General features: G+C 38.0%; 1 protein-coding gene across 3 annotated transcripts in view; it reads left to right on the top strand.

Annotated features, from left to right (window-relative positions):
* Positions 1-21811, top strand: part of WAC (WW domain containing adaptor with coiled-coil) — a 62371-nt gene extending 40560 nt beyond the window's left edge. For 2 of the 3 annotated variants that reach the window (XM_059818456.1, XM_059818454.1), the window contains 6 exons: positions 623-745; positions 1763-1911; positions 7051-7169; positions 15116-15302; positions 18820-18947; positions 21373-21811. In XM_059818456.1, the coding sequence (XP_059674439.1) occupies positions 623-745; positions 1763-1911; positions 7051-7169; positions 15116-15302; positions 18820-18947; positions 21373-21442 (776 nt within the window). In that variant the 3' untranslated portion in view covers positions 21443-21811. The remainder of the gene's footprint in view (positions 1-622; positions 746-1762; positions 1912-7050; positions 7170-15115; positions 15303-18819; positions 18948-21372) is intronic. The other variant, XM_059818455.1, reaches the window with a different exon arrangement.
* The last annotated feature ends 1299 nt before the right edge of the window (positions 21812-23110 follow it).

Below are 23110 nucleotides of genomic sequence, written 5' to 3'. Positions count from 1 at the left end.
GGGGGGACAGGACACGACAGCTAAACCCAAAACAAATAAGTTTGGTTGTTGGGGTTTTTTTTTGTTTGGTTGGGTTTTTTTGGTTTGTGTGTGTGTTTTTTGTTTTGGTTTGGTTTTTGTTTTTAATGAAGAAAACACCGAGTGTTCTGGATTTTTAACTTGAAAGGTCTTTTCTTTTTCCTTGAACAGGAAGTCTTCCCCCCTGCCCCCATCTCTTTTAGTGAGTTACTGATACTGCTTTTTTGCCTTTTTTTTTTATTATTGTAGTTTAAAAAATCCCCACACATTCTGCTTACTACATTAACAAATTGAAAAAATGTTCTTTTTATGTTTCCAAGAATTATTATTGATCCATAAGATCAAGCTGAAGAGTTAGTTTCTAAAAGAATTTTTTTAGTGTATGTCTCAAAGATAAAACTACTAAATAAAGGACTTGGTTAGACATGCTAAGCATTCACAAATTGAATTCAAGTCACTGAAAAATAGTTCAGGTGGCTCTTTGGTCTGTTGTGGCTATGGGAACAAAACCAGAAAGAAAATGCAGCTTAAATGTATTTAGCCAGTTTGAACAGTTTAAAGTGATGTTCTAGAATTGCCAGTAAAATAGACTGTTTGTTTTTAGTTTTAACAGCAGCTGTGACACAAGCCTCTCTGCAGTCTATACTCCATAAAATTCTTACTGCTGGACCATCTGCTTTCAATATCACTTCCCTAATTTCTCAGGCTGCACAACTGTCTACGCAAGGTATTCAGAGTCGTCTTTTCACTTACGTAAAATTGTTATGCTGCATTTTATAAAGACTAATAGAATTGAAACTTGCAGAAGCTGTCTCTTGTCGTATCTTTGGCCATCTGGTCTGGAGGATGTCGAATGACTTCTTTTTCCAAAGATACAATAAGAAATTGTTACTTGGAGAGCAGGAAGCTGACACGCAACTAAATAAATGTGCTTCTCTGTCTCGCCTTTTGGGATTTTCTTTGTATGTTAACTAACTCTATAAGAGTAATGTGAAACATGTGCGAGACCCTCTCAATTTATTCTGAATCTTAATGAGACATTATTTAATGTTCAATATAAAACACAACTCTTCCTTGGTTTAACACCCTTTCTGTTAACGCTGTGCAACTGGAACTCTTGGGGGAGGCCTTAAATTCTCAAAAGAAAGTTTATTTTCTGGTGGGCTTTTTTTTTGTAGTCTTCTGTAAATAGAATTTTTCAGCTTCCAGGCAAGATATTCCTTCAGGTATCTTCAATACATTCTGGTTTATAACTTAATAAAGCTAGAAACTTAAACCAAAACAGTAAATGCAGTCATGTTATTGAATAGGTAAGCAGTATTATGCTAATGCTAATTTTTAACCAGTAATTAAAACATGGACAGGGGACTGTTCGTAGATGCCTAGAATGGGTGAACAGGTTTCTAGATAAACTGTTCATGCATTCTTTTGGTTAAATTGAGTTGAGCACTCTAAAACAGGAATCACAAATGAAACTAGCTTTAGTCTTTTCATGTGTAAAAAGCATTGCATAATAGCTTTTCTTTCCCCCTCCCCTCAAGTTTTAAGAGTGGAGGGTTTGGGGAAAATCCAACTTATTAGTTAGGATTGTTGTTGAACATTTGATTATTCCCTAACTGTCTCAATGTGAGTATGTTTGTATATTACCTAATACATACTGCAAAGTACCAAAAGAAAATCTAATTTACATGTAAGATAGGATATGCTTTTATTAAAAACAATCTTTCTTTTTTTTTCTTTACAGCTCAGCCATCTAATCAGTCTCCAATGTCTTTAACATCTGATGCCTCATCACCAAGATCATATGTATCTCCAAGAATAAGCACGCCTCAGACTAACACCGTTCCACTTAAACCTTTGATGACTACGCCACCGGTGTCATCACAGCAGAAGGTAAGTTCCTTTTTATTTTTAGTGTAGTAAGAAACCATTATAGGTAATATTAAATATTGCTGCTATATATCCATGTGCTAGCAGTTATATATAGGATGATAAAATATGTATGTTACCTTTCCCAATAGAAACAGAAACAACTGGAAGCAACTGCTTGGCTGTGGTTTGCAGTACAACTCTAGCATGGAATTCTAGTACATTTCTCTGTTGAAGAAAATCTTGTGCTGGCTTCAGATGCTGTTCTCAAATTTGCTTTAGAAATGTTCTAGGTGTTTACAAGGTCAATAACATTATGTCCCTTTCCTTTCCCGCCCCCTCACCCCCATTCATTCAGAATTCCTTAATTGGATCAGTGACTAGCAAACATCTATTGAAGATAACAAACAAGCTCCTAAGGTTCTTCCTAAGGATGAAGTAGAAAACATAGTTGTCTTTTTTACTTTTTTTTTTGTGTGTGATCCCTCTAGTGGGTCACTCTTCAGAGGAAAAATGTCTTTTGCAGAATCTGAGCTCAGTATTCCGTATCCTACAAGTGGCGATACCAAGGAATAAATACGGTTGAAGCTGAGATTATTTATAATAGTAGTTGTAATTAGAGGCACTCAAGATGAACTTCCCCTTTAGGGTTTGTCTTTTTCCTTGTTTAAAGACTTGTGATTCGTATTATAGGGCAAGGGTGGGAAGAGGTACTGGGTTAAAGGACCTGTTTTGCAGGAGGATTTTGTAACTAAAGGGGACTGAAGGCAGAGCTATTGATTTGCACCCTCTGGTGGAAAGTAACCTTTTACATTCAAGATAGTTTTGTAGTGATAGGTAGAGCTGCAGGTCATAACACTTGTGACTTTTAGGCAAGTTTAAAAAAGGCAAAACAAAAATTTAGCAGTTTACAGTGGTGTTATGGCTGTGAAAAATGGAAGTCCGTTGAGGAAGATTTGGACCCCTACTAGAGGTTTTCTGTTTTCATGCAATGGGAGCTTGTCCTGTCTCTTCATTGTACAGATCTTTCAACAGTAAGACCCTCAGATTTTAACCCAGTCTATCAGTGTGTTGCTCAGTGTATGTAGTATTTTACCAGCATTAGAAGCATGACTCTGGGGTGAGACCAGTGTTGTTTGAATTGTTTTTTATTTACTGAAAACCCTGTTCCACACACACACACACACCCCCACCTCCCACTTATCTAAGACATCTTTCTTTCAATTTTCTGCTTGGAAGAGAACCTCTTCTGTCTTGAAGGCCTTTAAGAAATACTTTTATCTTCAGGAGGACAGGTTGCATTCCTCATTTTAGTGTAAATGCCTCATTTTCTTACATTTTGAATTTTTTCACGGGTACAAAGAAAACCAAGTGATTCTCCCAGTTTGTTGTGACTGACAATGGTACAAGGAATTGTGAAAGCCTCGTGTGCGTGCTAATCCTGCCTGTTGGCTTTGTTTCTGCCCTTGGAGTGCATCCTGAATCTATGTGGTCACATACCATAGCTAGGTGACAAGTAATGAAAGTATCAAATAGCAGACTGGAAACAAAAAAGAGAGACGTCTGGCACTTTCAAATCATGGGATATGAAAAAGAATCTTAAGTTGTTTACTGTCAGTAACTGGAAGTTGATCTCTTCTGGTCTCTACAACCCAGAGATCTGGATCTACTTTATTTATAAAGTTCTGATTATCAGCTACATTATAAACATGGCAAAAGCTTTATCCTTTGGGATCTTCTTTACTTACAGTGTTTTCTGAAGGAAAACTTGAAGGAAGGACAGCTCAGCAGGATTTTTTTTTCCTCCCAAGACATTTATCATTGTTTTATAAACTTAACTGCTTTAATATTTATCATCCTGCTACAGATGTTTTCCTAGAACTTGCAGACAAGCTTGAACACACTGCCTTTCACCCAGTACAAAGGCCAGCATTATACATGTGAATTAGGTGGTGTGGTAGTAAACTATGCCTTAAGAGAAAGTGAAGGCAAGCCAAGTGTTCTAAGTAGGACCAATCTGTCTTGGTAGACCAACTGTATAATTGAATATGCTTTTGGACACACAAGCCTTCCCTCTGGTTTTCAGTAGAAGCAAAAAAACTTCAAGGCTAAATGCAGGTTTAAAAAGAGTTGGTCTGAGTTTAGTGTAAGTCGTAACTACAGCAAGGCTGCCACTCCTCAAAAAACAACAAAAAAAGTGTTGGTTATTTATGCTTTGTTTGAGACGAGAATCTCCACACATATCCAGGGCTCTGTGACTGCCTGTAGTTAGTGACTTAGCATGCAGGATTTCACCTCTGGTATTTTCAAAGGAGGGTATTGTATGTTTTATTGATGCGTATGGTGGTAATGTCTATATTTTGATAAGCATACTGTGACACATTTTGAAATTACTTTATTTTAATCCATCCTTCCTTAAAACTGCACCACAGTGAGGTGAGATTGCACATCTGGTTTATTTTTGAAAAACATATAATGTGGTTGCAATCAAAGTGTTAAGTGTAGTAAATTTCTGAGTTATTCTAAGCTATAATGTCTTTGCTTCAGAATGCCATTAATCCTGATGGACTGTTTGTTGTGTGTTGTTATATACATTGGCAAGTTTTCACTCCCATACCTCTGTGAGGAAGTTATAACTCTTAGTATACTGGGATATCATAGCCATAAAAGCTTTCTATTTCCTAGGTATCTCGAGTAGCTTCACAGATCAGCTAAACAGAATTAGTAGTAACGCTTGACAGCAGGAGCTTTTCTTGGTTTTTGTGTTCCTCAAATCTGGTGCTAACAAAAGAACTGTTGAAATTATTAACATGAATTGTTTGTGTGTTAGTCCCGGAAGTAACAGTTTCTGGTTCAGCAGCAGATACTTTTACGGTTCAGTAGGGAAAGAACTTTCTTGATAGTTCTTGTATTCACATAATTCAATTCCATAGGATGGGATTGAGATGAGGATTTAGGTAGTAATAGCTCCAGTGTAAGCACGTCTGTTTTAGTAGTCCTTTGGATATGTCAGTCAAGTTAGCTTATCCAGTTCTAAGAGTTTGAGGTAAATTATGCATAATTGAGATGTGGTGCTGTGCCAGGACACACTTGGTTTCAGAGCACAAGCTCATTGGTTTAGGATGCTTCTATGCAGCAGGTGTAGACAAAGCTGAACTGGCACCGTGCAAGCAGAGCCCAGTGCCAGGTGCTCACATACTTGTGCTGGCTCTGGGAACAGTGTAGTGCCATTTGCACAGTAGGGCTTGTTACTTAGGACTGCCTGAACACGTCTGTACTGCTTGTAAGCTCAGCTCAAGCTGATATGTCTGCCTGGATGTGTGCTGTATGCACACGGCAGCTCAGGTGTCACAGATGCCAGGATCCTAGGCATCGCATTTTGCTATTTAGCTGTGCCTGTAATGTATGGTTAGAAAATGTTCTGAATTTCTGCGAAATAACTGTGTAAACATATGTTACGCCAGCCTGTCAAGCTCAGTGAGGATGTTGCGTATGGAAGTTTTTGGGTTTTTTTTATTTAGCCCTCATTATTTTTCTGTTCCTGGTACACTTACTTACAGTCTTTGAAACATTTGGAAAACAGGGAATAGTTAAGAGATTTTGTGTCTCATTTATCTCACAAATCCCAGTTTTTCTTTACAATCCATTTTTATTTTTATCTTTACCAGCCAAGAAGCTGGTTAGTTTTCCAGTTTGGATCTGCAAGGTGATTGTGTTATCTCTGATGGACTTACCTTTTGAAATTCTTCCTTCTGTTCAAACAGCCTCTTGTTATGTCTGCTCACAGGGTGAGCAAAATTCAGGCACTGGTAACAAAGTTCTTTATGTCATACATTTCATAAAGTTACTTGGGTAGTCTTTTTACATAAATCAATTTATGAACTGCTACTATTTTGCCCCCCTCAACTGTGTAATTCTGTTGATTTCATCACGCTGAGTGATCTTAAAATGATCTTGCTTTATCTTTCCAGAACAATGACATTTTCATGTGCTATTCAGAATTTTTTTGGCTTTTGATGATAATTTTAAAAGGTGGCCTTTCCTCTTAGACATAAAAGTAGGTTTGAGATTACATTAAGATTTCCTGTATATTTAAATAAATCAACTTATGTTTTGAGTTTACGTTAGCAGATACTGTCTGAATTGCCGTCTGTGGTTTGTTTCACAGGAGTCTGTTTCTGAAACGGAGAGACTTTCTGGAGGTTCAGATGACCTAGTTAGTAATTTACACCAGCTTGATGTCAGCAAATGCCAGACAGTCTGCCTGATCTATGTTTTTTGTCTTTATGAATCCCTGAAACGCATTTTTCTTCCCTCCCTCTTTCTTACAATTGTTAGCTTGATTTTTCTGCCATGAGGGATAAATTTTGGAGCTGCTTCCTCTCTTGTACCTACTTTAAAAGGGACAGGGGTATGCAGAGTATGGGGCAAAAAAAAAATCTTGAACTCTTGAATTTACTGTAACTTAGGCACTAGTATATTCCCAAACGTTTCACCCTGTTGTAGTTCAGGAATTCACAGAAAAAAGACCATATCTCACTGCTGATGTCTTACTATCTTAAATGTGAATGTGTACTACAAATGAAAAGCAAAAAGCTACTGGTGACTTTTTTAATCATTCATTAGTTTAGAACTGACAGTTAAAAAGGGGGGGAGTAGCAGACTGATAAATATGCTTTAGATTTTTTTTTTTCCATTTCTGATACAGATGTTAATAATACCCTTATGACCTAGTTCTGCTTTTGACTGTGCGATGTATTTTCAAGTAGGTAACTTTTAACTTTTTAGGTGAAAATTTTTATTTGGATAATGAACAAAATCTTCTGAGGCTGAAACTGAGCTTGGTGCTCATGTGGAAGATATGGTCAAAAATGAAATTGGGTTGAACTATTTTACCTAATAAACTAGCAATATTTTGACAAGTCAAATGGATCTAAATTTGCTTCTGTTATGTCTGTTAAATACTTTTTCTATTTTAGTAAAAAAAGCTATCTGTCACAGCTGTGGAACTAGAGAGGATTTTTTTAAAAAAATTCTGCCAACAAAAGACCTTGTATCAAAAAATCCCACTGGTCTTGTAACTTGTAATTTCCGTGTTTTCCTCTGGTTCTTACACTTCATATTTACTGTGGAGGAAATCTAATGAAGTTTTGAACTTTCCAGGTTGCTACTCCAGGTGTTAAACAAGGACCAGCTTCGCAGGCAGCACCTCAGCAGCCGGTAATAGCTGACAAGCAGGCAGGTCATGAACCTGCCTCTCCACGAAGTCTTCAACGCTCAAGGTATATTGAAATACTTCTCTGTGCTGTTCTCTGTGCTGTCCTCTGTTTTTGCTCTGTATCCAATGTATGCTGTTTGAGTTGCAATTTGTGAATTCTTCTTTGGCCTATTTATTGAACATTTGATTTAACTCTGCTACTGAAAGGATGTAGCTAAATATCTCTGTTAGAGCTAATGTGGTAGATTCTCCATTTTTAGGACCACCACTAGACTTCCATTCACAGAAGCAAAATAGAATTAAGATTTCTGCCCTGTCACTCTGGAGTCACTTTTACAAGTGATTCCTTGTATTGTGCTTTCTGAATTTGGAGGTTTTGTTTCTTTCCGTGCAGTTACGGGATTAAATGCTTTAACTCTATGTGAATTGCTTAGTGTTAGATGTTTGTGGTGTCTTGCTGTAGTTTAATTTGATTTTTAAATTTAGTAAGAACATTTGTCTATTAGGTGATTTTGCTGCTTTAATGAAAAACATTAAAAAATGAAGTAAGTTTCACAAATGCTTTTCCTTGGCCAGACTTTTTTTTTTTCCCCAACATTGCAGCCTGTTCAGTTGTTGCATGATAGGAACATTTAGCCCCGAATTTACAAGGTGTATCTTGTCTGAAATTTTTCTTTTGGGAAGATGGGCTTTTCATTGTGTAGGATGCTGTGCACTTCATGTTGGTTCCAGGGACTGTAACCGAAGATTTTTTATAAGATACTTCTGTGATGGAGTCATGGTCTAGAACTGTGGCAGGAAGAGATTGCAAGTTGACTTTTTAAAAAATGTGTCATTGCAATGGATTCCTGTAAATCTACAAGGTGTTGCATTTCTTAAAAGCTAAATTTTTGGAGTGGTTGAATAAGGTGTGTGGTATGGTATTAAAAAGGGAAAAAAAAACCCCACACCCCAAAATGAAAAAAACACCAAAAACAAACAAAAAAAACCCCAAATACCAACACTCTTTCCTTGTAGTTTCAGGTATGCTGACGTGGTGGTGCTTTCCAGATTATAAAATAGTGAGGTCTTTTTATCTGCCATTCTGGGACTAATAATAAAGGGGACCTTCAATTACATGTCATCGATGCGCTAACTTATTGTTAGATTTTCAAATCCATGTTGGTTTTTGTTGTTTTTGTGGAGAGAAGGGGGCTGGTTTGTGTTTGGTTTTTTTGGGGGGTGGGTTTCTTGTTCGTTTGCTTGGTGGTCCTGTTCCAGTGACTGGCTTTACTGGAGACGCTGTGATATTGGTCAGTTTGAGGGTACAAGCAGAAGCAAGTCAGAAGTTTTTGAGTCTTTAATGTTGGCTATCTTACAGACACTTGATTCTAATCTTTGGCAGATGTCTAATCTACAACTCATTTTCCTCTATGGGTAGAATAAAGACATAGTGTACCAGCTCCAGTCTCTAGGAATTACGGATGGTGCTGTTTAAATCTTTCTGAATTCCAGTACCAAAAATAAAATTATACTTGGCAACCAGCTAAACCTTTTTAGTAAGGGGACTAGACCTTTTTATAAGGAGCGGTGAGGTTTTGGGGAATAGCTGTCAGTCACAGACCCTTTTATCTTTTGCTGATCATCCTTTCCCCATAGGAAATCTTGCTAAGGAAGATAGTCTTATTCTTGGAAGCATTCACTATGGGCTGGAGGCTGTGTGAAGTGCTACTGGTGGGCATTTGGCCTTCTGATCCATACACCATACCGTGTGTGGGGGGGTGTGTCCCCTTTTGGGTTATAGGACTTCCTACTCTGGCATAACCCTTACCCACATCAAGTTCCCTTTAGGGATCTACTGGCCCTCTGCAAACCATTGCTCCACTTGGCATCAGCATTTTGCTGGAGAAGGGAAGCTGAGCTTGTCCCAGCCACTGTACTGCTGAAGCAGAAGGGTCATGCAGGTAGCACTGTCTTGTATTTGAGGAGGAGGCAGCACAGGAGGCAGTGCACAAATGGAGGAGAGTGTGCAGCCTAGTATCAAAGGTATTGTGACAATATTAGTATTGTTCAGTATCCTCTGTCTCTCAAATTGTTACACGTTTGTGGCAGTGGTATATTGTGCATCATGAGTTCATGCGTTTCTTTCGGAAGTGTCTCATTTGCAAAAAATGGAAGATTAAGGAACAGGTGATTTGGAAAAACCTGTGCGACTGGTATTTTCTTCTGTTCAGTGCCATGGAGTTCAATGAAAATGGACCAGTTCAGATGTAGATTTACTCATCCACAAAAGATTTCCTGTGTCTGGGCGGTATTTCTGAATTCTTTGTAGGTGGAAGGAGTCAGTTGGATTGGGGTCTGCTCTTGGGTCTAACTCCCTTTACTTTTTTATAGGAATGAACAGCAACTTAACAATCTGAACTGTGGACAGGTGGTCCAAAAAGAGGCTCTATGAATTAAGGTTGCATTTTTCTACAGCTTAAATATAGATTCATTGTGCAGAGGTTAATCACAACTATATTTCCTTTGCTTTTACTATTACTAAAAGTTTTAAGTGAGTGGAGCTAAAATTATTTTTAACTTGTCTGGGAGGAAGCACTGCCTAAGAACATATGAGTAGCTATTGATAACTTTAAAGTTGGGAACACTTCAGTCATGTAAGTTAGGAAATTAATGCAGTGTAGGCATACAGTGAGTCTTTTTGTAAGAGATGATTCCAAAGACATGCCATGAATTATGTCTGCTTTAAAAATGGAACTAAACTGAGTGCTTCCATAATTAATAGTTTCATCAGGTTGCTAGTTTCCCTTTATTTCCAGAAAGGACTGGGAATATTTCTCCTTTGACTTAGAACATGCAAAACTGCTGGAGGGGGAGGTGTTTCCTCCCATTTTTTTGTAGGTTGTAAGATTTTGTCATTTTTAGTAGTGTATTTCCAAACCATCCTGTTTTCATACTCTTGTTACAGATGTTTTTGCCTCTCTGGAAGCATTCCGTTACCTGTGGCATAGTCAGTCTTTAACTCATCCAGCAGCTAGGGCAGGTATCTGGCTTTATTGGAGCATTTAAAAGTATAGCGGTAGTTTGGAATGTCTATCATTGCTGCATTCATAGCTCCCCCTGCTGCTAACATAGCTGTGCTAGGTTACTGTGTGACAGTACATTTTATTCATAATTAAGATACAACTTTATTTTTGAGAAACCCACAGATTTTATTTATTTTCCTGAAATGTTTCTGATGTGTGACTGATTTTCATTGATGAAGTAGGAGTCAGAGAAGCCAGGTTGATAAATGGAGAGGAGTCCATTCATAGGGGAACTTTGATCCTGTTAGAACTAAGGAGTAAATAAGCATTGAACATGATGCCTCAATTCTACTTGGTTAATAAATCTAGCCTATCTCTGTACCATCAGTATGCTGATGCTCTATGAATACATAGAAACAAAGAATAATTTAGGTTGGAAGGGACTTCCAGTTGTTGTGATCTAGTCCATGTCCCAACTCACAATAGGACTAGCAAGTTTGAATTGCTAAGGGCATTGTTTAGGTAACTTTTTTAATATCTCTGAGCATCTTCTTCTAAAGCATCTTCTTTGATCATTATGGTGAAATGTTTTTTCCTTATGTCTAATTAGAATTTCCCTTGTTGCAACTGGTGTCTCTGCCTCTTGTCTTATCACTGTGCATCTCTGAGAAGAGTCTGACTGTCTGCTCTCCTTATAGGTAGTTAAAAACAGTAAGAAGATCCTTCAATCCCATTCCCTCAGCCTTCTCTTTTCCAGACTGAATAAATCCAGTTCTTTTAGCCTCTCTTGATACAGCATGTGCCTCATTCGCTTAGTCATCTGTGTGGTCCTCTGCTGGATTCCTTTGGTGTGGCAGTTTAATTCTTGTCCAGTTTTGGGCTCCCCACTACACAGTGCTCCAGGTACTGTGGATCTCATGAGCTCTGAAGAGAGGGGAGGAATTGCTTTCTTCACCCACGGTCTTGCTAATACAGCCCAGCATGTGCTTGGCCTGCTTTGCCACAGGCATACATTGCTGACTCGCATTCAACTTGTCCACCAGGATCCTCAGGTCCTTTTCTGCAAAGCTGCTTTCTGCCCAGTCAGCCTGTGCTGTTCCATGGGGTTGTTCCAGTACTGTGGCACCGGGTTATTCCACCCCAGGTGCAGGACTTGGCGTTTGCCTTTTTTGAACTTGGTTCCTGTCTGCCCATCCAGGTCCTTCTGAATAACAACCTACCCTGCAGCGTTTTGACTGCTCCTCCTAAGTAGGTGTCATCCACAAACTCACTGAAGGTGTGCTGTGTGCCACCATCTAGGTTATGAATAAAAACATTAAACAGTATTGGCCCCGGTATTAATCAGTGAAGGACAGCACTAGTCACTGGCTTTCGATTGGTCTTCATACTGCTGACTGCAACATTTGAGCCCAGCAGTTCATTCAGTTTTCCACTCACCTTACACATGAAATATGGACTGAACAGTTTGGCTATAACAATACTATGTGAGATGATGTCACAGGCCTTGCTGCACTCAAGGTAAACAACATCGCTGCTTTTCCCTTATCCTCTGAGCCAGTCATGTCATCATAGAAGTCAGTGAGGTTGGTCAGGCATAATTTCCCCTTGGTAAACCTATGCTGGCTTTTTTTTTTTTTTTTGCCTTTTAGTCTTTCATGTAACTGGAACCCCTTCCAGGAAGACTTGCTCCATAACTTTCCCAGAGTGTAAGGTCAACTGGGCTGTAGTTCCCCAGGTTGTTGTCCTTGTGCTTCCTGAAGATGTTTGCTTTTTTTCCCCAGTGTCAGGAAACTTGCCTGTTCCCCATGCTGTTTCAAGATGATGCAGCATCTGAGTTACACTGGCCAGCTCCCTGATTACCCTTCGGTGCATACCATCTGGTTGCATGGACATATGTCCAGTTGGCTTAACTGCTCCTTAATTTCTTCCTCTGCTGTAGGTAATACTTTACTCACACTGACTCTGCTGATGTGCTTGGGCATGTGGGATACCTGAGGGCAGACCATAGCTGTAAAAACCCAAGCAAAAAAAAGTTGCTGACTCTCCTGGCTTTTTTCATGTCCTTTGTCTCTAGGTCCCCTTGCCTTCTAGAGGGACAACCCACCTGTTCCTTAACCTTTCATTTGCCCCTGATGTACAGCCCTTGTTGCCCTTCGTGTTCTTGGCTAGTTTCAGCTTCTGCTTCAAAATCTAAATGCCATTTTTTTCCTAATCAACTGAACATTTCCACAGTTAAGTGTTTGCACTTGTAAGTGGTTTTGAAGTAGTTGAGCCAATTACTGAAGAGAACACAAAACCCAAAGAATACTTTCTCCCCCCCACCCCCCTGGTTACATCATATATTCCCTTTTGCAACTTCTGCTGCCTGAAATCAAGGGAAGTTTAAGTATACAACTCTAACAAAGCTGCCTGCCAAAATCTTTCTGTGTATTTTTTTTTTTTTATATTCTAAGCTTTTAAACAAGTTCAGGGGTACTGAAAGGAATGAGGTTAAAGTCTTTGATGCTGCAGAGCAGTGTGCTGTACCTAATTTGTTGGCTGTTTGTTTGGAAACCTGCTGTAATTCTTTGCAAGTGTGAGTGATTAGGATAAGTGGCTGGGCTTTGGACTGTAAAGACAGTTGCATTATGCTTGGATGTTTTCAGTCATCAAGGGCGTAGGTTAGGTGATGAATTAAGATTCCTCTCAAAATTGTTTTTTCTTCATACTACTTTATATCACTTGCAGGTAAGTAGTAAGAAAGTTTTTAGAACTAGACTGGAATTATGGCCTGTGTTGAAAAGCTGCTGCCAGTGGGAGAGTGATTGTAAACATAATCTTACTAGTAATGGCTAGGTACTTCCACAATTAGTACTACTATTTCTCAGTATATGTAGTGCCAAAGAACATCATAACTGTGAGGTACCATCACTGTTACGGTGCTAGCAATGTTCTTTTGTCCTGCTTGAGATCATTGCTTCCTTTGGCTTCCCTTACAAGCGTGGAGAGGGCAGAGTAGACAGTTTTCATCCTGACCTGTCCTTGTCCATGTTCACATGGGTAACTAGTGCTGCTCCTGCCTCTTCTTAGCAAAATAGAAGAACAGAGCCCCTCTCTGTGGGGGAGGGGGGGATGGGAGCAATTGAACGAATGCTGGAAAGGGAAGTAAGAGTGTAGAGGCCTTGTTTTTGCAAGGGATGGGGGAGTAGAAAAGGGCATGTGCTGAAACAACAACTTCCAGGCATCCCCACCATGGGTTATATACCCCTCCCAGCACAAGTTCTGGTTTCCTAGAAGATCAGATCACCTGGACAGCAGTGCTTGCAAGGAGGAGACAAACCCCCACATTCTGGTCCTTCGTTTGATAACCATGATACACCAAATAGCAGTTTTGATGCTGGTGAAAGTTGCAGTGGAGTTTTCTATTGCTGATAATATGGAAGTTGAAGAACAGGGATGAACTGTTACATGTAGCAGAACTGTATAGCTGCAGCTCTGGCAGTTGTGTCAGACGTGGGTGGAACCATATGATATCAGCATGTCGTGTTCATGCTGGCCCTGATACCTGGGCTTCTGGACACATGGAAAGTAAATTTAAGTATCAGTGATTTTTACATATTTTGGGGGAACTTCTGTAGCTTGTTGGGCTTAATGTTAGGTGTTCAGGTTGTATATCATAGCTTTATTAAGAGAAGTGATATAAGTGAAACAAAAACCCCTACTTCTTTACCTAGAGAGCTTACCATCCAAGTGTAACGTGGAGGGTGAGTATTTGCAAATTGGGAGTACAAGAGTCCTTGTGGATTAGTCAGTCATATCAGTTTACCAAAGATTTACCTAAGCAGTACCCACCTTTTTTAGTCATTGCAGCAGGAATAAGCTTTTATAAGGAGATGGGAAGGCCATCTCCCATACTTGAGGAGCATCATGAGGTAGAGATGAAAAATGTAAAGTGGAGTGAGAGGATAATTATGAGAGGAATGCAGTTTTAAAAAAAAAATATAAAACAACATTTCTTTAGAGCAATGGCTAGAATACTTTGTAGATAACATAATCTTGAGCACTGTGCATAGCAAAAGACTGCTACATCAAGATCAACGTGAGAGTTTTTTAGTAAAAACTAGAAAGTTTTTGACCAAGAATTATAGTTGCAAAGTAGAATTGGAAAAGCTATGTATTGGTGTAGTGTTCGGATAATGTAAATGTTGTGTTTGCTTGTGTATGAAGAGGACAGTCAAAGGCTTTGTCCAAGGCACAGAGTTTTTCATTTGTCTTACAGTACACATACCAGCTGAACGTGTCTCCATGTATCTGTTCTCCAGCAACAGGTTAACACACCAACCAGAAAAACGACTGCTTTACTAGAACATACTCATGCTGCCAAGTTGGTAGCTACAAACATACTGCTCCCATGATACTTTTGATCTCTTGAGCACTTTAAGTGAGGATGTACAGTATCACAAAGTCACCTAGGTGTTTGTGTTTTGGCACTAGTAAACAGTTACACTCCTCACAACTTTTATGGCTATATTTTTAGATCAGGACATCACACTTTGTACTTAATGATTATTGTGACACTTGCCAATATTCTGTTGAATAAACCTGCTTGACTCCATCTAATACATTATTATTGAAAATTTTAGGTTTGCAGCTGTTTGAAGGAAGAACATATATGTATATATTCTCTATCCAACACTAAAATGTAGGCACAGCTTACATCTCGAGTGGCTATCGAAATTTAAAAAAAAAAACAAAAACCACAAAACACCCTCAACTGAACAAAAAACCCCCACCCTGTCATATTGTAAAAAAAAGCCTGTTATATTGTAGCACTCAAACAGTTCCCATGCAAGTAGGAGGTTTGTGGAAAAGTGGCACTGGTTTGGTCTACCAGGAGTATTTATTTGTGGTTTAAATGCTTTATGTATTTTTGTGGCTGGAAGCAATGAACTTTAAGTGTTTATTTCTCTATAGGTTTACATATGTTTTTAAATGCTCACTTTTTTAAAAAAATTCTTTCTTCTAGTAGTCAAAGAAGCCCATCACCAGGTCCAAATCATACCTCTAGCACTAGCGCATCAAATTCAACACCTGCACCACAAAATACATCTGTACGACCTACTTGTTCATTAACACCTACGCTAGCAGCACACTTCAATGAAAATCTTATAAAGCATGTTCAAGGCTGGCCTGCAGATCACGCAGAAAAGCAGGTGAGTACACTTGTGCTCTGTTCCCTGTGAGAGTGAAAAATGTATAGCTTAAAATCTGGTTTTCTTACACAGGTTGCTTTTTCTAGGAATTAAAAGTATTTAAAAAAGCCCTGATGTGTGGTCTTAGCCAGAAAGGAGGAGAGGGGAGAGAGATTAGGCCAGACCTAGAGGTTTTACATGTGATTGTCATTTAGCAGTTGAGTATTTTCAGTCTCGCTTAAAGTACCAGTGCTTTTGAAATTCTCTCAGATGAATAGCTATCCTCATAACTATTTTCTTACTGCCAAAGTTCTGTTGAAATTTACAAAGAACGTAAATTTCAACAGATTTTTATAATAACGATATTTTTGTTATGTGGAAAATGTTATGAATTAAGTGACAGAGTTAAACTATTTGAGACTGCTCCACAGTTTGAGTCACTGAGTTGTTAGCTCTGCACAGTGAAAAAGGAACTCTGCCGTGTTTGTTGTACCCAGTTTTTAAGATGACGTAGAGGGCTCAGACTGAATTTGTGCTATTTTTACATAATGGGAAATCCAGTAGAATTGCCATCCATAATTTATAAATAACTGCATGAAACCTATCCTGTTGTGGTAATACAGGGAAACTGGATGCGTGTCAGCTGCTTGGAATGTATTACTCAAAGGAACCGTATTGGTTGAGTCTAGTTAAAGTCCTTTCACAGGCAACTCTGTCTGACACAGTCTGTATGGGATATTAATCTTACCTAGCCCAGCTTACTTGGGTCTTTTGAAGGGTGGTTGCATGCTGGCTGAAGCTTACACTGGAGGCTTTTGGGTAGTAACAAAGTGCAGTCTAGACTGATACCCCATTTGGACTCTGTTTGGGGTTCTTGTTTCTTTTTGTTTTTTAAAATTCAATTTTAAGACATTACCAACCTGTACTGAGTCAAATGACTGAGCTATTGCTGCAGAATGTGCGTTTAAGGAAATGGTGGGGCACAGCCACTTCTCTCTGTGGCCTTGGCCCATAGTTTTGATAGTGTTATTTTCACTGGGTACTAGACTGACATATATCTTAATGCAGAAAATATAGATTTATACAGTTCATAGGTAATTTTTTCCCCACTGTCAGTAATAAAGAGATCAAAAAAACCAGCTAATGCTAGGCGGTCATGTACTCAATTGGATACTTTTACCGTTGTGCCAAGTGTTATATGCTGTATTGTCCTGTCTGCTATTTCGGATGTTTTCACATGACAGTGTTGTTTATAGACTGGTTTTGAATAGTAACACTTGCGGGACTTAAGTCAGATATTTGCTATAAAAGAAGTGAATGAAAGTATAGGTGCAATAAATAGTGAAGAATGTAAGAGAGATGAAAGTGGAGAGGCTAAAATATACAATGCCTTGGTTTCTTCAGATTTCTAACCAGATGCATAGCTTAAATTTAAATTGGGGCATAAAAGCGTGTGCCAGAGTAAGCTGAAAAATAAGTAAGTAAATAAGTTAGGTGAGCCAGGACAGGTATGTGTTAAAGCAGTCAGACTTTAAGAAACGTACTGTGCAGTAATTAGTAAACTAAAACAATTATTTAACCACTAGCAGTTATCTTGCAGAATTCATAAGAAACAGTTAATGTGGAAAACTGGAAAACAATCCAGTAATGTCGTTAATTGGAAAATAATCAACATAGCTGTCTAAACTTTAAGGAATGTGAGAAATGGAATTGTTTGTAGGGGGTCTCAACTCAGTAATTGTAGAGGTACTTTGAGTATTGAACAGTATCTTAAGTAAAAAAAAAATTATGAATTTACCTTTTTACAAACACTTGACAAGAAAACCATGACAATAGTCAGCATGGACCTTTTAGAAAGAAATTATGTCAGCTTTGGGGTTTTTTTCTTTTGATAAAGTATCAGGATTTGGTAATACAGGAGAGCAATGCATGTTATATCCTGATTTGCAGCAAGACTGTTAATACCTTTTAACAAGACTCTTCTATACAAAAATGATCTTAAGGCCTTTTAAATGAGATTATTTTAAGATGGGTGACTGGCCAGCTTGAAAGAAGTATTTTGAAAGTTGTTATTGATAGTTTGCTATCAGTCTCAAGGCTTTGAAGTTGTATAGGGAGAACATGCAAAATGATGTCCTACTGGAGACGAGGGTACTCCTGGATGTCAACATGCTCCAGAACAGAAAACTTTTAATGCAGGGAATTAGAACACAAAGTGCTGCTTTGAAATGGAGAAATGCCAGAAATTGATGAAGACCTGTGCTAAATACCATTATTTTTGGGAAGGAAGAATCAAGTATACATGTACTTAAGCAGATGTTGTGGATTAACCCCAGTAGGCAGCTAAGCACCACAGAGCCGCTCACTCACTCAGAGGATCGGGGAGAGAATCCGAAGGGCAGAAGTGAGAAAACTCGTGGGCTGAGATAAAGACAGCTTAATAAGTAAAAGGTGGGGTGGGGGGAAGTGGTGCAAAAGCAGTCGCTTACCACCAGCTGATGGATGCCCAGCCAGTCCCTGAGCAACAGCAACTCCTGGAAAACTGCCCCCCAGTTTTATTGCTGATCATGATGTTGTATGATATGGAATATCCCTGTGGTCAGTTACACAGATGCTGTGTAAGCACTGCTCACCAATAGCTAAAACATCGGTGTGTTATCAACACTGTTTTGGTCACAGATCTGAAAGGTAGCACCCTATGGGCTGTTACGAAGAAAATTAACTGCATCCCAGCCAGGCCCAGTACAGCAGAGAATAACATTGCTAAACAGTAATACTGCAGGGAAGGATCTATTTGAAACAATTTTTATTTTTTCAGCGTGCCACATGCAAGAAGTCCTCTTTCCTTATTGCAGCGGGATACACAGGTTTTCAGAGTAATTATACTAGTCTCCTTGGTGCTGTTGAGGAGTTCTCTGGAGTCATATATCCAGTTCAGTGACAAGACTTTATGAAATGCACAAATTGGGGATAGGTCATGCCTTCTAAATTTACGCTTCTGCTTGTGTCCACCTGACTAAGTGGGGATATTAAAATAATGGAGTTTGTCTGGAAGAGAACACCTGAAAAGGGTTGCAAAGTTGTTTGGTTTTTTTCCTGTATAAGGTAGCTGGAAAGAAGGTGGCATTCAACTATTTTTGTCACTGAGGCTTAGTTTAGATGGGAAATTTAAGTCTGCCATTGAAATAGTGGACAGAGACTTTTAACTACTTGAATGAATTACTTTGGAAACTCTGAGCCCTGTCATGTACTATCTTTCAAGATGATTGAGCAAACATTTGTTAGGATCAAGGAAATCTAAACCATCCCTGCCTTAGCATGGGCCTGGGTTAGACAATCTCTTGGCAGCTAGTGTTGTTCATTTCTGATTCTGAACGGGCTTTTGTAGAGAATTTAACATGCTTCTGATTTAATGTTCCCTTTTGAAGTTAGAGTGCTTTGCCGTTTCAAGACACACTCATCCAGCAATCCTCTGGCTACAGCCAGTTGTTTCCAATGCATGATTCAAAATCCTAACCTTTATGTGTAACCATTACAGGCATCAAGATTACGTGAGGAAGCCCATAACATGGGAAGTGTCCATATGTCAGAAATCTGTACTGAATTAAAGAATTTAAGGTCTTTAGTTCGAGTATGTGAAATTCAAGCAACTTTGCGTGAGCAAAGGTAAGCGTGAGCTCTGTGTTTATTTTCAAAATGGTCGCTTTCAAGGTGATATTAGAATTCCCATTCTGGCATTGTTTTGCATGAGCTATATTTACTGATGACTTTATGTTAATACTTACCAGGTTTGCAAGCTGTGTTCCGTGTGTACGTTCTACCTGTTTCCCGCACATATACCTCTTAGTCTCCAATGAATAGAACCAGATATGCACTTCTGTATGTATTTTCACTTAGAAAAGAAGTATCTTTCCAGATACATTAGTGCATTAGGAAAAACTGATTAACTCACACCAGTTCAGCATACTTCTGAAATATCTGTCCATACATGATGCATAGATCACATAAGTACATATCTGCATGGTTTATACTGGTCTTAAACACTACAGTTTGCATGAGACATTTGTTAGGTCTAAAGCCAGAGCAAATTTGAACAGGTGTCGTTGATATCACAAGCTAAGGAAAAATTAATGTCTGTTACTTAGGTAGGAGGCATCTGAGAAGACCTTGGGGTTCTTTAGTGAGATGTTGATTATAGCAAATTAGACTTCTGCTTCTTAAGTCAGCAGTAGTGGGTGTCTTGTGTATCACTGAAGCAATACGCAACCACGTTGTTGAAGACTTATGCAAGATTGAAAAGTTTAGTCTTACAATACATGCTGAAACCTTCCAGCAGTAGCCATGATCTTGAATCTACTTTCATATTCAGTTTCCCTTTTGAATGATGTTATCCCATCTATTAAGTCACACTACAGTTTGAATACAGTGGTTCTGATTTACTATTTTAAGCCGTTTTAATAGCGTTGCATGCTATTTAAATAGCTAGTTTTATCCTAGAAACTCTTGCTTTTTGGCAGTTAGTAAAACAATCCTTTAGACAGAAGTAGGCTATAATATATTTGTAAATCTTTACTTACGAAGAATCAAAAATATCAATTCTTTCTGAAATCTTATTTCATAACTTCATTACATAAATTACAATTTTTGTAGTATATTTTATGAACTGCTTGGTTTCTTACAGGTTTCATTTCCTAAGGCTTCATTTCTGTGCACATTTGATCTGAAACAACATGTCAAATGTCATTGTTCAGCTCACTAAATAGCACCTTATTTCTTGTACACTGTGTATCCTTAAGCTATCAATGGATAATTATTATTATGACTTTGAATCTGTGATAACATGTATCTTTTATTCTTGCTGCAATCCCAAAGATGTGGAATACATGGCATAAGTAACAAGTTGGCAGGGGGAGGCTTTTGCAAAGGATGGGATTATCAAAGGCAATACGTTTGAATGATGATACTATTTCTATACTTTTGCACAGAAGAGAAGTATGTAAATTTGTTCTGAGAGGGAACTTTATCTCTAGGCAAAACGAGTATATTGTTTTAACCATAACTGACAGTATGTGAAAAGGCACTTTTCATTGACTGTTATATTTTACATGCCCACGCCTTCTAAGTTTAATGTTTTTTTCAGTGTGTCTAAATTGTTTTTCACCTACTTTTCAGTAGAAAACTCATTTTTACTGAACTGGGCATATATTTGAAAAGTGTTCTACAAAAGTGTGTTGAAGTGGATGCTTTTTCTGCATCAATTAAAGTTGCTTTGGACTTTATAGAATATTTTTATGAAACATCAACTTTCCCTGAATATTTTCTTAATTCATTCACATGCTTGCATTACACTTCAGCATCATGAAAAGTTGTTTCAAAATAGTCATTAAAAATTCTGGGAAACAGTTAATGTAAACCAAATGTTCATTAATCACAATAATTGTTTATGTTGGTTCAGTAGGAAAAATGTATAAGGGAATTACTAGCAATATAATTTATTTCTAAGCCAGGTGTAGTTACAGCTTTTTTTCCTTAGATGTCTTTTAATGATGAAATATTTTGAGATTGGAGCTTACCATAACTAGAGACTACCACTAGCCACAAAGCCAAACACTAGCCACAAAGCCAAATACTAGAAAAGAAGTGTTGCACCTAGAAGAAACCTTGCTTGTTTAAAAAAAATTTATGAGCACTTTGGGTTGTTGTACAGTCTGGAAAACTGCATGACACAGGCATAATACCATTCTTCAGAATATTCAGTTACTCAGGGTACTCTTCCAGTGTCCCGCTTTTCTGGGAGTTAAATTCAAATGAAGAGCAGGCTTAAACATAACTGTGTATCAGTCATAATGAAATACAGCAACTTAATTTTCTGAACTAAGGTATAAAACATGGCAGGTCTCTGTGATCTGCATACAGTGTTTCTAGGTGATTGAACAGATTGGAAATTAATTTAAAAATATCTGAATTTTATTAATAGAGCTAAGGAGCTTGGTATCTTTCACTGAAATTGTAGAAGTACTTGTGTTGATACTTACTTATTTGCATTATATAAAAGTACTGTTTATACTAATTTATTTCTTTTCTCTTGCAGGATACTATTTTTGAGGCAACAAATTAAAGAACTTGAAAAGCTAAAGAATCAGAATTCCTTCATGGTGTGAAAAGTTGTAAACAATTGCACATGGTTTTGAGTACAGGAACTATTAAACTGATGCCCAGTCTTAACACTTTTGAGCTGCATTTGAGTAGACTTTGGACCGTTGAGCTGGGCAGAAAAAAAGTTGACATGGGGAAGGGGACAGGAGGGAGTCAAATTCAGGGGAAAGATACAAGAATGATTTGTAAAACCCTTGAAATGTAGATTTCTTGTAGATGTATTCTTCACGTTGTAAATATGTTTTGTAGAGTGAAGCCATGGGAAGCCATGTGTATCAGAGCTTAGACATCCAAAACTAATCAATGCTGAGGTGGCTAAATACCTAGCCTTTTACATGTAAACCTGTCTGCAAAATTAGCTTTCTTTTTTTTTTTTTTTTTAGTTAATTTATCATTCAGAAATCTTGCATTTCCTAAAATTCAATGCAAGCGCCAGGCGATCTGTGTCTAAGGCTGCAACAACTTGGGTAATGTACAAAGTATCATGAAACAACTGTTTCCACACTTGCACCGAATCGAGAGCAGTGCTTCTCCATTTCTGTTTTACAGAGAAATGTTTTTCATTTTCTGTGTTCCATTTCCCCGTGAAATCCTAAATCTGATTTTATCAGTTTTTTAATGCTTCTAATTTTCTCTTTTCTTAAGGCACTGTTGCTATGGCACTTTTTCTATAATCTTTTCATTCCTGTGTACAGTAGCTTAAAATTGCAGTGATTGAGCATAACCCACTTGTTTGTATAAATTATTGAAACGTATTTCCATTTGCACCCTGTAAGAATGGACTTAATAGTACTGCTGGGCATGTGTGCTGAAAGTACATTACTTGCTCAAATATAAGGAAATAGCCCAATGAACATGTTAACATGGTTGTGGGAGGGGAAAGAGGAAAAAAAAAAAAGCTAGTCAGATGTGAATTGTATCTGTTGTAATAAACATGTTAAAACAAAGAAACACTGGTTTTCATTTCCTTTGGTCAACACATTAAAATTTCGTCTGTTTGGGGACTCTTTATTAGAACTGTTCTTGTTGAACATTTTTGTACTTAAATAATTCCTCAAGGGAGGTTTTGTTTAAAACTTGTAAACAGGAAAATGTGTATAAAATATTTAATGAAATATAAAATTCAACAAGAATGATTTAAGACACCTCCCCAACAGTTGTCATATGTTAACTCCTGGTTTACCTGTCTTGATATTATGACATTTCATTTCGAAGGATGTTTGTGTTGTAGCTAACTGTTTAAGTCTGGTGCTGACTGCTGTTCTTAACCATCACAAAACGCTGAATTTGTGTAATTGGAGCAACCCACCATTTGAAAATGGTGGCAAAGCTCAGCTTTGTATATTGTTTCCTAAAGTATATTAAAAATAAAAAAGAAACTATTGCTACTACGAAATAAACGTGACTTTTTCTTTGCTTAAAAACAATGAAAAAAATAGTGATGGCAGTACTAGTTTAATATTTGCAGACGTGTTAGTTACAGTAGTCCGTTAAGTAAGAAAGATTGTAGGTGATGGATTAAAAAAAACCTTAATGGTAAAGGTGTTGACATGTGATGCTACATGTTTTGTTCCAACAAACTACTGCCTTTCAGCACCAGAAACATTACTTGATTTTTACTTTGCCTTGTCTCTTGTTGAGTGGGCTCAGACTGATTTTTGAAATCAGTTTTT

The sequence above is a fragment of the Gavia stellata genome, chromosome 6, assembly GCF_030936135.1.
Source record: "Gavia stellata isolate bGavSte3 chromosome 6, bGavSte3.hap2, whole genome shotgun sequence".
In the NCBI taxonomy this organism is placed as follows: domain Eukaryota; kingdom Metazoa; phylum Chordata; class Aves; order Gaviiformes; family Gaviidae; genus Gavia; species Gavia stellata.
This window is presented reverse-complemented; position numbering and strand designations above follow the sequence as displayed.